The following is a 14033-nucleotide window of genomic DNA, read 5'->3' on the forward strand; positions in this document are numbered from 1 at the left end:
AACACAGTTGTAAGTACAACATTGGATTTAATTACACACGTTTGGGAAATAAGAATCGAGTTATAGTCTTCTCTTCCCACAATGGTAAAAGCATTTTCGGCCTTATTTAGATCTTGGCAGACGGGTTACTCCGTCACAATGGTGATAGATATCCCATCAGCCAAAATATAAATCCCATAGGATGACGTTACCCATCCACCAAGATCTAAATCAAGCCCTTTATTAGGAAATACATCATTCTAAAAAGTTGTTGTCGGCCCAGCCAATGCTTTTTGGTCCCCACATTATTGATAGGCCTTGCTTTCTGTAGCTACAGAGTGGCAACGTGACTCATTGAAAATATGTGGACAATATCTATAATGTAACAATAATGACACACCATTAAAGTTCAGGCAGAAACATGGGGACAAGGACAATGGGTTATGTCCTCCGCTATGTGTGTTTGTGAGATGTGGTACTAGAAATTGAGGAACACTGATACATAATTTAGGGTTTGCTCTTGAAATTATGTGTATAGTGTGGGTGTGTTTGTAATTTCCCTGTTTGCATGCTATTGTATATTGCATATAATCGTAATTTATTATTTAGAATTTGACAACCCTGATGAAGTTTAAAACCAAATCACTGATCATATGGTGTGCTTCCTCCATATTTTGACTTTAGGGTTATTAAGCAATCTTTCAAATTTCTTACCCCATTACTTTCTGTGGTATAAAGAATGATCCAGTTCATTTTCAACTATCTTGACAAACCTCATTTCTAGGAACCAAAACATTGCTTTTGTGGATGGCACCAATGGATCCAGTCTTTAGACAATGTTTGCATGTTTCCTCTGATTTTTCAAGCCTAAACATCAACCATTTTGCATCTGAAGGAATGATAGTTTTGTTCCAAGTATCTTCATAGATTTGATTTGATTTGATTAGTATAAAGCGCGCAATTGCCCGAAGGCGTCTTGGCGCTGCTGTTCGCTCTGCCTGAGTACACCGACACATGATGAAAAAACTAAATCTACAATAATTTAGACATATTTGAAAACATCTATCTAGAATATATATTTTGTGCCAAGTTTAAAAAACACAAAGTTTGAGTGTGGACCATCTGAGGCTAGTAACTTTATTAAGTTGCTCGACCCCTGTTGTACAAAATCCCTACAGAAAATTCACTTACACAGCTTGACTATACAATACCATCTTCATAAGGATCTTATGTTTAAATCAGATTAAGAGATGTATTTTTTTCAAACACTGTATTGAGGAGTTGAAATGGTGATTGTGTACATCTTCGAAAAATTTATGAGACTATTTGTATTTTTGTTACAGAGAAAGAAGCACAATTCTCAAAGAAGCAGAGATCTTGCACAAGGCCAGATTTAAGTACATCCTGCCAATTTTGGGAATATGCAATGAGCCAACATTTGTAGGAATTGTAACAGAGTTCATGCCCAACGGGTCATTAGACCAGCTTTTATTCCAGGTATGTATGATCTCTTTAGTCTTAATTGAACTTTTTATATTGCATTTGTTAAGTTGGATTGTTATAAAGGGATTAGAATAGATGGTCTAACTCGCTCCTACTTTGAGGCTCCACTTTCTACCAGTGAAAGGTTAAAGTCCCAGGCGTCTACTCGGCTCTGCACATAGCAGTACAGCTGGGCGTAGCGGACAAAAAAACTGCTTTGTCGCCAAATCAGCAGAAGCATTTTACATTTGTAAATCCCGCAATCCACAAAATCACAGGTGTTCCACTGCAAAATGTTTTTTACAATGTACTAATGCCATTTCATGATTTGGTAAAAGCCTTCTCAAATTGCAAAAGGGTTTTTACAGCATAGTCAGAATCGCAATTTAGATGGCAATTCAAAAGTGTCACCCCTCCTGCTAGCGATTCACAGTGAGATGTGTCAATGCTTTGTAACCAAATCTGTAGTCACAAACCATTGAAAAGTTACCAACACCGCAAAGAAAGAGGTAATAAATTCACTGAGGGAAAGCTCTTATCCCTGGTGGACAGCTTCTGCTTAGGGATTTTTTTTTAAATGGCCTCAGGGTAAGTAGGAAGTGGTCAATAGAACCACTGTCTTCTCTCCACGATGACTTCCCAAACATAAAACATAAAAAAGCATAGGCAAAGCCAATAGGTTTCGCCTTTGTTATTTTTTAATATTTTTTAATTGCAGTCCATGCTGCTATCTTACCGGAATATTTACATTTGTATAAGGTAATTAAAAAAAAAAGGTAAAATCTATTGGCTTTGCCAAGGTTTTTTTTTACATGCTGTCCTGTAATTGAGTTGCTATGGAACCTGACTTAAATGTAAAAAAAAAAGCTTAAATGTGCAACATGTGAAAAATTTTAAATTTTCTTCATTTTGAAAAACTTTCTCTTAAAAAAAAAGCCTTTGACACTGGGTGTTCTTGCTTATGATGACAGGAAACCAGAGTAAACACAGCATTAGGTAACAATACTGAAAACAACTCAGGGAAATATTTTGTGCATATGATCTGTGTCTGTAACCAACCCTCACGTTTCTGCTGCATCTTTAACCCCTTCGATGCTGATGACGAGCTCAGCTCGTCATCACCCACGGGGGTCGTGTGCTGATGACGAGCTGAGCTCGTCATGGTGCCACTAAAATGGCATTTTCCAGCACACAGCGGGAAAACGCCTAGCATCCAAGTGGTTAAAGAGAAAAAAAGCAAGCTTTCACCAGGCAAAATATTTATCCATAGAATAGTTTAGTAAACCTGTGCATCACTTGTCTGTTCTTTAAAGCACTGGTGTCAGAGGCTCCTAAGACAGAAGTTAAAATAGAAATTGGGAGGGAGGGGTGCAGACAAACACTGAGCGCTTTTGAGTGTGAAGAAAGCCGCTTTATTAACACACTAGAAGCCCGTCCCGACGTTGTCCGGGTATGAATTGCTGCCGGCCAGTAGTATATTGTTTTGCAGGATTTCGTTTCGATAGCATTTCTTATCTGTGACAGGCCTGTGAAACGCTCTGATTCACAGTGCACTGCTGATGCACTTAAGAGTGCGCGTTCAGTAGTGTGTGAACTCGAGTTTCCCTACTTTATTTTTTCCTAGCAATATTATATAGAGCGAACTCGACAATATGGCATAAGCACAATTTACATTACAGAAGAACACATTCATTTGTGGTAGGCACGGGGAGAGAAAGCGATTTGCCTGCAATCACAGGATGTTGAGCTGATGCCGAGATTCAAACGTAGCTCCCCAGCTCTAAAGTTCGCAATTCTAGAACTTGTGGCGGGAGGTGTGTCTAAAAGTGTATGTCGCTGCTGGCCATCAATGAGAGAGACCTGTGCATTTTACAAATGGGTGGTGAAAAAATATGAGTATGTTGCTGGAGATGTGGGCCCCCGTGCCACCAATGTACTTACCAGGGGAGGGTAAACACCCATTATTCCGCAACTTTCTTTCTGCATACTATCACTCCGCATACTTTCATTACGAAAGTACCATGACTCCGCAATGCCATTATAACGCATGGCATTACATTTTATATGTTTTTACCACGCATACATTTACAACGAAATTCGTTGTAAATGCATGAATGGTAAAAGCATGTTTTTTTTTTTTATGTTTGGATAAGGTAAGTATGGGTATATGGGTATTTGTTTTGGGGTTCTGAGGTATATGTTTTGGGGTGTTTGGGTATTTTAAGGGTTCAGATATAGTTTTGGGTTATGGGGTACAGGGGTAGTTTTAGGGTTTAGGGATAGGTATGGGTTTTGCGGTACAGGGGTATTTTTAGGGTTCAGGGCTAGGTTTGGGTTTTGCGGTACAGGGGTATTTTTAGCGTTCAGGGGTAGGTTTGGGTTTTGAGATACAGGGGTATTTTAAGGGTTCAGGGCTAGGTTTGGGTTTTGGGGTACAGGGGTAATTTAGGGTTCAGGGGTAGGTTTGGGTTTTGGGGTACAGTGGTATTTTTAGGTTTCAGGGCTAGTTTTGGGGTACGGGTGTTTTTAGGGTTCAGGGGTAGGTTTGGGTTTTGAGGTACAGGGGTGTTTATAGGGTTTCATGGCTAGGTTTGGTTTTTCGGGTACAGGAGTATTTTTAGGGTTTAGGGATAGGTTTGGGTTTTGGGGTACAGGGTATATTTATACGGTTAAGATGGGTTAGTGTTTAAGGGTGATGGGGTATTTCAAGGAGTAAGGGTGGTTATGATTATGGGGTGCAGGGGTATTTAAAGGTAGCAGGGTGGGATTAGCACACGATATGAGACATGGCATGAAGGGCGGAACGTACCACACGCCCCCAGCGTATGTCACGCCCCCAGCACAACGCAGACACGCCCACAAGGGACTACTTTGCTGGCACGGTTCTTTTACCTTTTAAATGTATATGGTGGGCGTCTGCATAGCCTATGTCCTTCTGCTGCAACTGCCCTTCCCAACGCTGTATTGGGTGTTGTGATTGGTGCTGTGGTTCCTGACATTACCCGCCTCAAAGGTTTGGGCTCTCTCTTTATTATATTAGTATGGATGTGCACACCATAAAAATTAATTGGCAACTGCCCCACAAAACTAAAACCCTCTTCATACATCGCGATAACAATCCCCTATCCCACCTCACCCCTACAATCCCCCCAAACATGTCCACCCTGCAGATAACTCATTAACTTTATTGCATTTCAACATTTCCCAATTGAATTCTCCCTACAGTCTATGAGTATCTAAATGGACCTGTAAGTAACCAAATGTCCTAAAATGACCCTTTAAATCCTGCCTACCCTCCCACTGCACCTGGATCCCCAATTGTTAACGGCAATCAACTTTTGCAAACACCTGTCCAACTTTTCCATGCTCCCCTGCACCTCTGAAGCAACAATACACAGACACCTGCCCCTGCACACCTGTCTCAACGCACAGCCTAAACACAATGGAACTGAAAAAACCTGTTCTGATCTCCCCTCCCCAAAGCCGAATTAAAAGGAGGGGGGGGGAAATTTACTAGGAGGGCTACCAGCCCACCAGGTCACCTGCAGCTAAAATGGTGGCATGTAGCCCAAGGAGGTCCCCTAAATAAATGTTGGGCTATTTTGGTCTCTCACGGAGGCCAACACAAAATAGCAGTCATTGGACTGCACCAACCCTCCCAATCTGCCCGGGGGCAGACTTCACTCCGGTCAGCTGCCCCTCAAATCCCCCTTGGGAGGGAGGGGGGCAGACAAACACTGACCACCTTTAACACAGGAGCATATCACAGAAATGTATTCCTTGGCAACTGCCTCACAAAACTAAAACCTCTCTATACATCGAGATAACTATCCCCTATCCCACCCCAACCCCTACGATCCCCCCTAAACATTTCCACCCTGCAGATAACTTTGTAACTTTATTGCATTTCAACATTTCCCAATGGAATTCCCCCTACATCCTATGAGTATCTATATGAACCTGTAAGTAACCAAATGTCCTAAAATGACCCTTTAACACCTGCATGCCCTCCCCCTGGATCCCCAACTGTCAACAGCAATCAACATTTGCAAACTCCTGTCCAACTTTTCCATGCTCCCCCGGCATCCAGACAAGGGGGGTTTGAAACTAACCCCCCCTTTTCTTCCTCCCCCCCCCCCACAAAGCGACCCCTTCATCCTTGGACTGACCTCTAATGTTTCACATTCAGAACTTTCCTCAAAACTTCCCTGATTTCCAACAGATACAAGTCCATACAAATTCAGGACAAATGCACACCGTCTCCTCTAAATAACTCTAATAACCGCTTAATGTCCGAATGGCATATCCTGCCAAAACCTATTTCCCTACAAAAACGGGCCATCTCTCTGTTCAACTTCCCCCTTGACCTCTCTTGCTGCCAGTTTATATATCCCCTTCAATGACCGCCGCAGGACAAACTCCGTCCAATATACAAACATGCAGGACCAATGCGCCTTAATTTCTGATAGATACCTCTTCATGGCTCTAGTCAAGACCACCGCCTTCTCCCTTACCAAACCGTTCTGTCCTAAGTGAATTATCAAAACATCCGGGCACTGCGCCCGAGACATCAGCCTGTTCAACATTCCCAGCAATTCTTTCTTCAACATACCCTCCTTTCGCTTCCATGTCACCTGGAACAAATAGTCGTCCAAGCTCAAATTGGCCCCAACTGCCTCTGTCTTGTTTGTATGGCTGTCCACTTCACAAAAGAATGGCCCACTATCCAGATCACGACCACCTCCGATTCTGGGCCCTGCACTGCACCTGAAAGGAGACAAAAAAGCAGTAAGCGTTTACAATGAATCCCGCGCCGCACAAGCTCCCTCACATAGCACCTGTAGCATGATGTCCTCCCAAGACCAACCCCGAGATGCCACCTCCGACGCTGCCCCAATCTGGAAAGAGTGCTTGCCGTATTCCACCGCCCGCACCTCCAGCCTACCCAGCACCGACCTCCGAATCACCAGCAGCTGGTAAGCTGTCACCCTTCCCCCCCTCAGATACATGAGCACTTCACCCTGCTCCCTGCTGCAACACACTGCCCATCGCCTACCCCAAGCTATCCTTAGAAATGGCAAAGGCACCTTTAATCATTAAAAATGATCAAAGTCACCAATTTCTGTGCATGCAGGATCCCCCGGACCATGTTAGTACGCCTTGTAAGGGCTAATTGTAAGCGCTCTAAATGACATTTTCACCCCGCATTGTTTTCATCAAATGAATGCTTGGCATGAATTGAGAATTGTGAAGGGGGAAGAGACAAACTAAAAGTTTTGGCAATCAGCGGCGTCTAGTAACAGAGGGCTTCAAAAGGCTGCAGGGGCTGGGTGCAGTGCTCTCTGTCTCTGTGATTAAAGTTCAAGTAGTAGCTTCAGCTCCCAAATATATCTGCATTTGGCAGTCAGACTGCATGACAAAGACCAGTAGTTGTACTGCAAAAGGCCCGTATTTACTAAACTCTCGAAAATGCTAAATTATTTCATTGCAAATGGTTGTTTGCAAAAGTGCCCCAGGTAGCGCTTTCATTTTAATGACGGCCGTGTGCTTTTTCTTAGATACGGCTCGTCTGAAGAAAGGGGCTTGGCTGCCATTAACGTGAAAGCACCTCATGGGGTGCTTTTACAAACAAAAGTTAAAAAATTGCCTTACAAGAGAGCGTGTCCTGCCTGTTTGCAGGCAGATGAAATACATTTAACAAAATAGTTCTTGGAAGCTGTAAATAAAGCCTACCGAGCAACAACTCACGTAACGGGGGTTATCGCCATTGGAGGTTACAAATGAAGACAAGGCGGTACTAAGGAGGGATTTCGAAGCCACTTAACGAATCAGAAGTTAGCACTTACTCAGGTCAATGACACAAGCCAATGAAAAATATGAGCGGGGAGTGTGCAGAGTTTCACGACCATTCTCCGAATACAGTATGCCTCGCAGAGCAGCTCATGCGCTGCCCAGGCTTAACCTAAAAAAAAACAACACTTATCTCCTTCAAGGACCTTAGGCTGCTTTAAAAAATAATTGTGCACATTTTTGTAAAGTGCAGGTTCAGCCCTTGCCATTCTGATTTACATTAAATGGAAAGCAATTGATCATTTCTTTCAAAGCGGTATAATGATGATATTAAATTAAGTTAGGGAGCGATTTTTGTCTTAATTATTACCTGTCCTTCACACAAATATCTAAACTATTGCAATATATACATGTGTTCCCTATATTTAGAGAGATTTTAAAACAGAGGAAAAAGCAACTAGGGAAGGAAAATAAATAAAAATACCTCTTGAGAGTGGATAGAAATATACATACATATATAAATCCAAATGCCTTGAAATAAAGAAATACTGCTCCGTTATCAGATTGATTGTTACAGGGGAAGAAATTGACAAACTGCCAGAGTGAATGAATTTTTCAAAAGATTAATACCTGAACAACTAACACAAATTGAAGTTAAACTATGAGCATGTTTTTGCATACCTCTTTCACCATTCTTTCTACGGTTCTAAGCATGTTTTTTTACTGGTTTATTTAAGAGAAGTGATATTTTAGCTCGGTTTACGCTTTACTTTTCTGACACATTATTGTGTTCTGGTAAAGGTCCCAGGAGTGGAAGCCAAAGAGAAACGTTAGAAATTCAAATGTTATTTCCAGGTGTTTGAATAAGGTTGTCGTAACATTTAATGAAGAAATATGGTTCGCTCTGCAGACATCTTCGAAATGTTTCTATTTATGAAATGTTTGCAGGGGGTTTTGTTCTTCAAGAGCATATTTTAATCTTGTACTTGATCCATGTCTTCACACCTGAGGCTAAACATGTATGAATTTTACAATAAACAACCATGCTCAAATGGTGTGCACATTTGGAGAATGTTGATTATGTTCTGTTAATCCCCGTTTGGAGTGCCTGAACTTTAAACTGTACAACAGATTCGTTTTTGGGAGAAGGACTTTTCTACATTGTCTATTTTTGACATGTGAGGCCCCTGTCAGTTAATGCTGGTATGTTGATGTTATTTGAGGAAACGATAATGGTGCCAGTTTCAGAGCTGCACCAAAATGCACATGGTTTTTGTAGTGCTCAAATAGTTCATTTACATTATTAGATATCCTAATTGCTCGCGCAACTACTGTTCAATCAAAATTGTATGGACTGTTGCACTGTTATCCAATAAATTCATTTTTGCGGTTTTGAAGCAGACAAATTTAGCTGTCTGTCTCAGACTGCTGTGTAACCAATACTTAACGTATACTTAAAGCAAGCTTTGGGTCAGAACCTTTCTCATAACAGGAGGTCTTTTTTTGTCTGTTGCAAATACCAATTTCTTATTCATTGTTTGTACCACTAATGGAGTTTTCCTGGTTTTCCATGGTTTTGATTGGATGAACTGTATCTTTCCACTGCTGGCTTCAGTGAACCATGTTTTCCCTTTTCCATAGGATTTGCTTTTTGGCACTTGGGTTTTCTTCTTTTCCTTTGGTGTGTCGCTATCCACCCTCCCATCTCTTTCCTTGGTTCACTTCCCATGCGCTCTTTCTCTCCAAGCATCTCCGTCCCTTGCGGCACACTGGTGATCTTCTCCCTTTCCCTTGGAGCCTGGACCCAACAAAGATGGCACCTGCTATTGCTGATACTTTTCCCCGCCACTGCTGTTGGCTTTGGCAATGCATGTACAATTGTATCACTAGCATTGGCAAAGCCAATGGCTTTGAGTGACCATTAGGAAATTCTGCTTGGTTGGCATTCTTGATTAAAGTTATACCATTGAAAGGTTTCCAGCACACTGCACCTACATTCAACTCAACGGTCACTGTGGAATGGTATAATAACAAATACGAACAACACACATTTCCAATATGGCTGTCACGTTGTGTCAAGAAGCTAAGCGACAGTGGTATCCCTGCAGTAATAAATATAAATCAGTAGAATTTCAAAATGCCCAAATGATGCTATTGATTTTTCCAGTGGTTGTGCCATATTTGCCCAACCATTAGGACCGCATATGCCGACAATGCTTAGTGGCAGTCAGAAGTATTGGCAAAGTCTGACAGTTGGCTTTGCCAATGTTTGTATCCTAGTTGAGCCCCCAGTGATAGCCATGCTCTAATGTATGCCTCCATTTATAAATTAAAAAACAACAAAACAATGGTTCACGTCAGCAATTAGTCACACAAGCGAGAAAACACAAGACCTGGTAGTTATTTAGATCACCAGGACAAGCAAAGGGCAGGCTGATAAAACAATATTCTGTAGTTGAGGATATCTGTGATAATAATCTGTGAATAGTGCCGCCCATGTGCGGGGACCCCGGAGCATTCAAAATAGTCTCTAAAGTCGTCTTCTTCTGCAGTCCTGCATAGACACTTAAGAGAAAATGAAAGACAAATAATGGAGCCTAACATTAACAAGGCGACATTGGCCAGCACTTCATCCTGAAGTGAAAAGGATAGCCAAATAATATTACATTTTACACATTTTACAGAGTTTAACCACACATAGAGAAACTCCCCTTCACAAAACTCCTTTGCATGACACAGAGGAAGGGTTGGACAGACAAGCCTCATAGGCTGCCATTATGTGTCTGGAAAAGAGATACCGTGCCTTTAAGGAACCCTCCAGAGACCCTCGGTATCCCATGATGCACAGCCAAAGGCAAGTTACTTTCAGTTCTTTTTTCCGGCTCCTTCTAGCAGGACCCTGGAGCATTGAGCTCTACCTTTTTGGGTGTATCTTAAATTTTTGGAGCTTTTTCAGTGAGATTTGTGTTTCACTTGACATCTGGGGTCTTCCTCTTCCAACTGCTGTCTTTTTTTTACCAATTTTGCCACCTCTATCTTGTCAAAATGCCAGCTTTATTCGACAAGTGCCCTGAGTGTAGTAGGAAGAAGGCCAAGTCAGACCCCCCACAGAGTGTGCATACTCTGTCTACCTTCTACCCATGTACCTGACTCCTGTGATATTTGCCATTCTTTGTCCAGGAGGACCCTGCGTGACAGGGAGAAGATTTGTCTCCAAGGCCTGGAGCAGAGGAGACATCAAGAAGCAGATGGGACCTCTGGGCGTGGAGGGACTCTATTTTCATCCTCTGCCCGTGCATCGTTTCTGGGGGGTTCCCCAGTCAAGAACAGGCCCGGAAACGGCACCGGTCCTGGTCGACGTCGATGGCTTTGACGTCGGTGTCGAGAGGTATGACTACCATCTGCTCCCCGTTGACCCAGGGCTCTGGGTCGAAGCGACTTCGACGCTCGACGTCTAGGGGTAGGACGTCGAGATCTCTGACGAGGTCGATGTCGAGAACTTCACCGGCGTCGACACACCATCATGGTCGTGCTGAGTCCCGAAGAGGCAGGCGCTCGCCGTCGGGGCGACACAGCCAATCGCCATCAATGTCGACATGGAGATCGACGTCGAGGAGAGGAAGATCGACGTCAAGGAGACGGGGATCGACGGCAAGGAGATCGACGTCAAGAAGAGCCACGTCAAGGAGAGCCACGTCAAGGAGATCGGCGTCGAGGAAGGAAAAGTCAATGTCGAAGAGGAAGTCGATGCCCCGGACGGTGTCTAGTGCCTCTGTGGTGAGCGTCTCCTCATCATCGAGTTCCCGGTCGCGGCTGCGCCGGCGCTTTTTCTCAGAAGGGTCTACCTCCAGAGCATCCTCTCCAAGGCCCGCTTGTAAGAAGAGGAGAGTACTTAGGTCTCCAAACTCTGAATACTCAAAGACCTACTCGCCCTCAAGGCCCAGGATCCCTACTCCTCCTCCTCCTCTGCAACTACCTCCTCCTCCTCATCCACCACTGCCTCCTCCACCTCCTCCGCCACCGCCTCCTCCTCCTCCACCTCGGCCTCTGCAACCGAGGCCTTTGATTCTGGCTCAGCCGCCTCCTCTTCCGCAGCAGCCTGTGCCGGTGGGTCCAGCGAGACCCAGGAAACCAAGGTCACGATCACGGGGAGGCATCGCTCTCGCTGTGAGCGCAGATCTTCGACCAGGTCACTACATCGTCGTTGTAGAGAGAGGTTGCGGTCCAGGCATACCAGGTTCACAGACTCTTCCATTGACAGGAGGTATTCGCCTACTTTGTCTGACTCTCCTCCAACAAGGGTGTTGCCAGTAGATGACATCGTGACATTTCAGGATGTGCTGTTGAGGGGAGCAGCAAAATTGGGGGTAGTACGGATGGTGCCCACCCCTTCCACCTCTGTCATCTTTGAAACGCTACAGCGTAAGCACCTCTCTCGCCCTTTGCTACCTTTGGTGCCAGGGTTGGAAGAACCGGCCTCTGTTCTTGACACCGGCCTCTGTTCTTGACACCGGCCTCTGTGAAGTCTGTCGCATCCAGACTTCAGAAGAAGTACAGGCCCCCGGATTCGGATCCAGCGTGTCTGAGAACGGATCCTGCCCCTGATTCGGTTATTGTAACAGCGGCCAAGAAGCAACACTCTACTGCTCCTTCGTCGATCGTGCCTCCGGACAAGGAGAGCCGTCAGATGGATTCGGCAGGGAGAAAGGTCTGCAGTACGGCAGCCACTTCTATGAAAGCTGCGAGTTCGACAGCACTTTTGGGTCGGTATGACCTTTCAGTGTGGGAGTCCCTGCAACAATTCATTGAACTCCTCCGGAGGGACAGAAGGGAAGATTTGCAGGAAATCTTGAATGAGGGCATGATGGTTTCCAACCAAGTCATCAGCGCGGCTGCGGGTGCCTCTCTCCTGGCTGCCCATGTGTACTGCCATGGAGTAAACTTGAGACGTCACTCCTGGTTGTGCCTTACCTCTCTTAAACCGGAGGTGCAACAGCGTTTTGTTAACTTGCCCTACTCGGGCACTACCCTCTTCGGAACTAATGCGGATGAGGAGATGGCCCGCATGAAGGCAGAAGTTGGAACGCTAAAGGCTGTAGGTTTGGAGAAACCAAAGGACCAGCGGAAGTCTTTCCGCCCCTTCCAGAGGCGTTACTCCTCCCAACGATTCCAGCCAGGGCAGGGTCTCCAAACTGGACAGCAGCAGCAGCAACAATATCAGAGGCAGCCCTTCCAGAAACATCAGAGGGGCAGAGGCGGCCAGCAGGCCTCATCGGGGAATAAGAGCCCGGCTGGGTCTAAGCCCTGAGGGATAACTTCCCCCTCTTCTGTTACCCGCTCCGGTGGGGGAAGCATACAGAATTACTTGGCAGGGTGGAGAAAAATTACTTAGGACAAGTGGGTACTGAATATTGTTTGCAATGGATACAGTCTTGTCAGCCCTCCTCCAGCTATTCCACCGGTTCGCTCGCAATACCAGCTGCGCGTGCTCCAAGCGGAGGCCCTGTTAAGAAAAAGGGCGATAGAAGACGTCCCTCTGTCTCAAAGGGGAAAGGGTCTATACTCGATGTTCTTTCTGGTGAGCAATAAGGACAGGAACGAATTCAGGCCCATTCTGGATTTGCGACAAACAAACAAGTGAATCCGCAGGGAGAAGTTTCGCATGCTGTCCTTGCATCAGATTTATCCTCCCCTGCATCGAGGAGACTGGTTTTGCGCAATAGATCTGCAGGTTGCATACTTCCATGTACCCATTGCACAGAAACATCAGAAGTTCCTGTGCGTCCTAGTTGGCACCAACCACTATCAGTACACCGTACTTCCGTTTGGTCTGAAGTCTGCACCCAGGACGTTTTCGAAGTGAATGGCAGTGGTGGCAGCGCACCTGAGAAAGAACAAGATGTTTGTCTACCCGTACCTGGACGAATGGTTGATCAAAGCCTCCACCTTCTAGGAAGCTCAATTACATTTCAACAGGACGGCTGTTCTGTTGAACCAACTGGGTCTGCACATCAACATGTCCAAGTCCGTTCCGACTCCTGTTCAGTGTCTGCAGCCTCCATCGATACTCTCAGAGCAAGCGTGTGTCCTTCGGTGGAGCGACGCTTATCGATCCTTTGGAGGGCTCAGATTCTCATATCCGTTGTCTTCTCTCCTGGGGTCGATGGCTTCTTGCATCTTCCTCACACCACATGCACGCCTCCACATGACACCGCTGCAGGAATGTCTGGAGGATCAATGGGACCAGAAACGAGGGAGCTGGAAGGACAGGATCTGACTGTCTCAACACACTCAGCAGTCCCTGAAATGGTGGTGTTCAGCAGAGAACCTTCTCAAGGGGGTTCCATTCCACAAGGACATTCCAATACAGACCATTGTGACAGATGCTTCTCTCCAAGGCTGGGGAGCGCATTCGGACCATCTACAGATTCAGGGGACGTGGTCCCCGGCGGAGTCCAAGTATAATATCAATTTTCTGGAACTCAGAGCTGTTCATTTGGCGCTGAAGGCCTTTCATCCGTCCTTCCGGCCAGCTCCCTGCAGACGGACAATACGACCACAATGTATTACCTCAACAAGCAGGGGGGCTCGAGATCGCGCACACTGTCTCAGGAAGCGCAAGCGATCTGGCACTGGCTGCTAGCCAGAGGACTGACGATAACGGCGTCTCATCTACCAGGTGTGCAGAATTCTCAGGCTGACGAACTCAGCAGGCTCGTCCAGGAAAACCACAAGTGCATCTTAAACGACGATGTGCTAGGAAACATCTTTGAAAGATGGGG

At 45.3% G+C, this 14033-nt stretch overlaps 1 protein-coding gene across 1 annotated transcript in view; it reads left to right on the forward strand.

Moving 5' to 3' along the window:
• The window catches only part of RIPK2 (receptor interacting serine/threonine kinase 2), a 294374-nt gene that overhangs the window by 96235 nt on the left and 184106 nt on the right, over nucleotides 1-14033 (forward strand). Inside the window, exon 2 of the mRNA XM_086965968.1 lies at nucleotides 1323-1476. Coding sequence (XP_086822094.1) covers nucleotides 1323-1476 — 154 coding nt within the window. The remainder of the gene's footprint in view (nucleotides 1-1322; nucleotides 1477-14033) is intronic.

The sequence above is a fragment of the Lissotriton vulgaris genome, chromosome 4_1 (genome assembly GCF_964263255.1).
Source record: "Lissotriton vulgaris chromosome 4_1, aLisVul1.2, whole genome shotgun sequence".
Lineage (NCBI taxonomy): Eukaryota > Metazoa > Chordata > Amphibia > Caudata > Salamandridae > Lissotriton > Lissotriton vulgaris.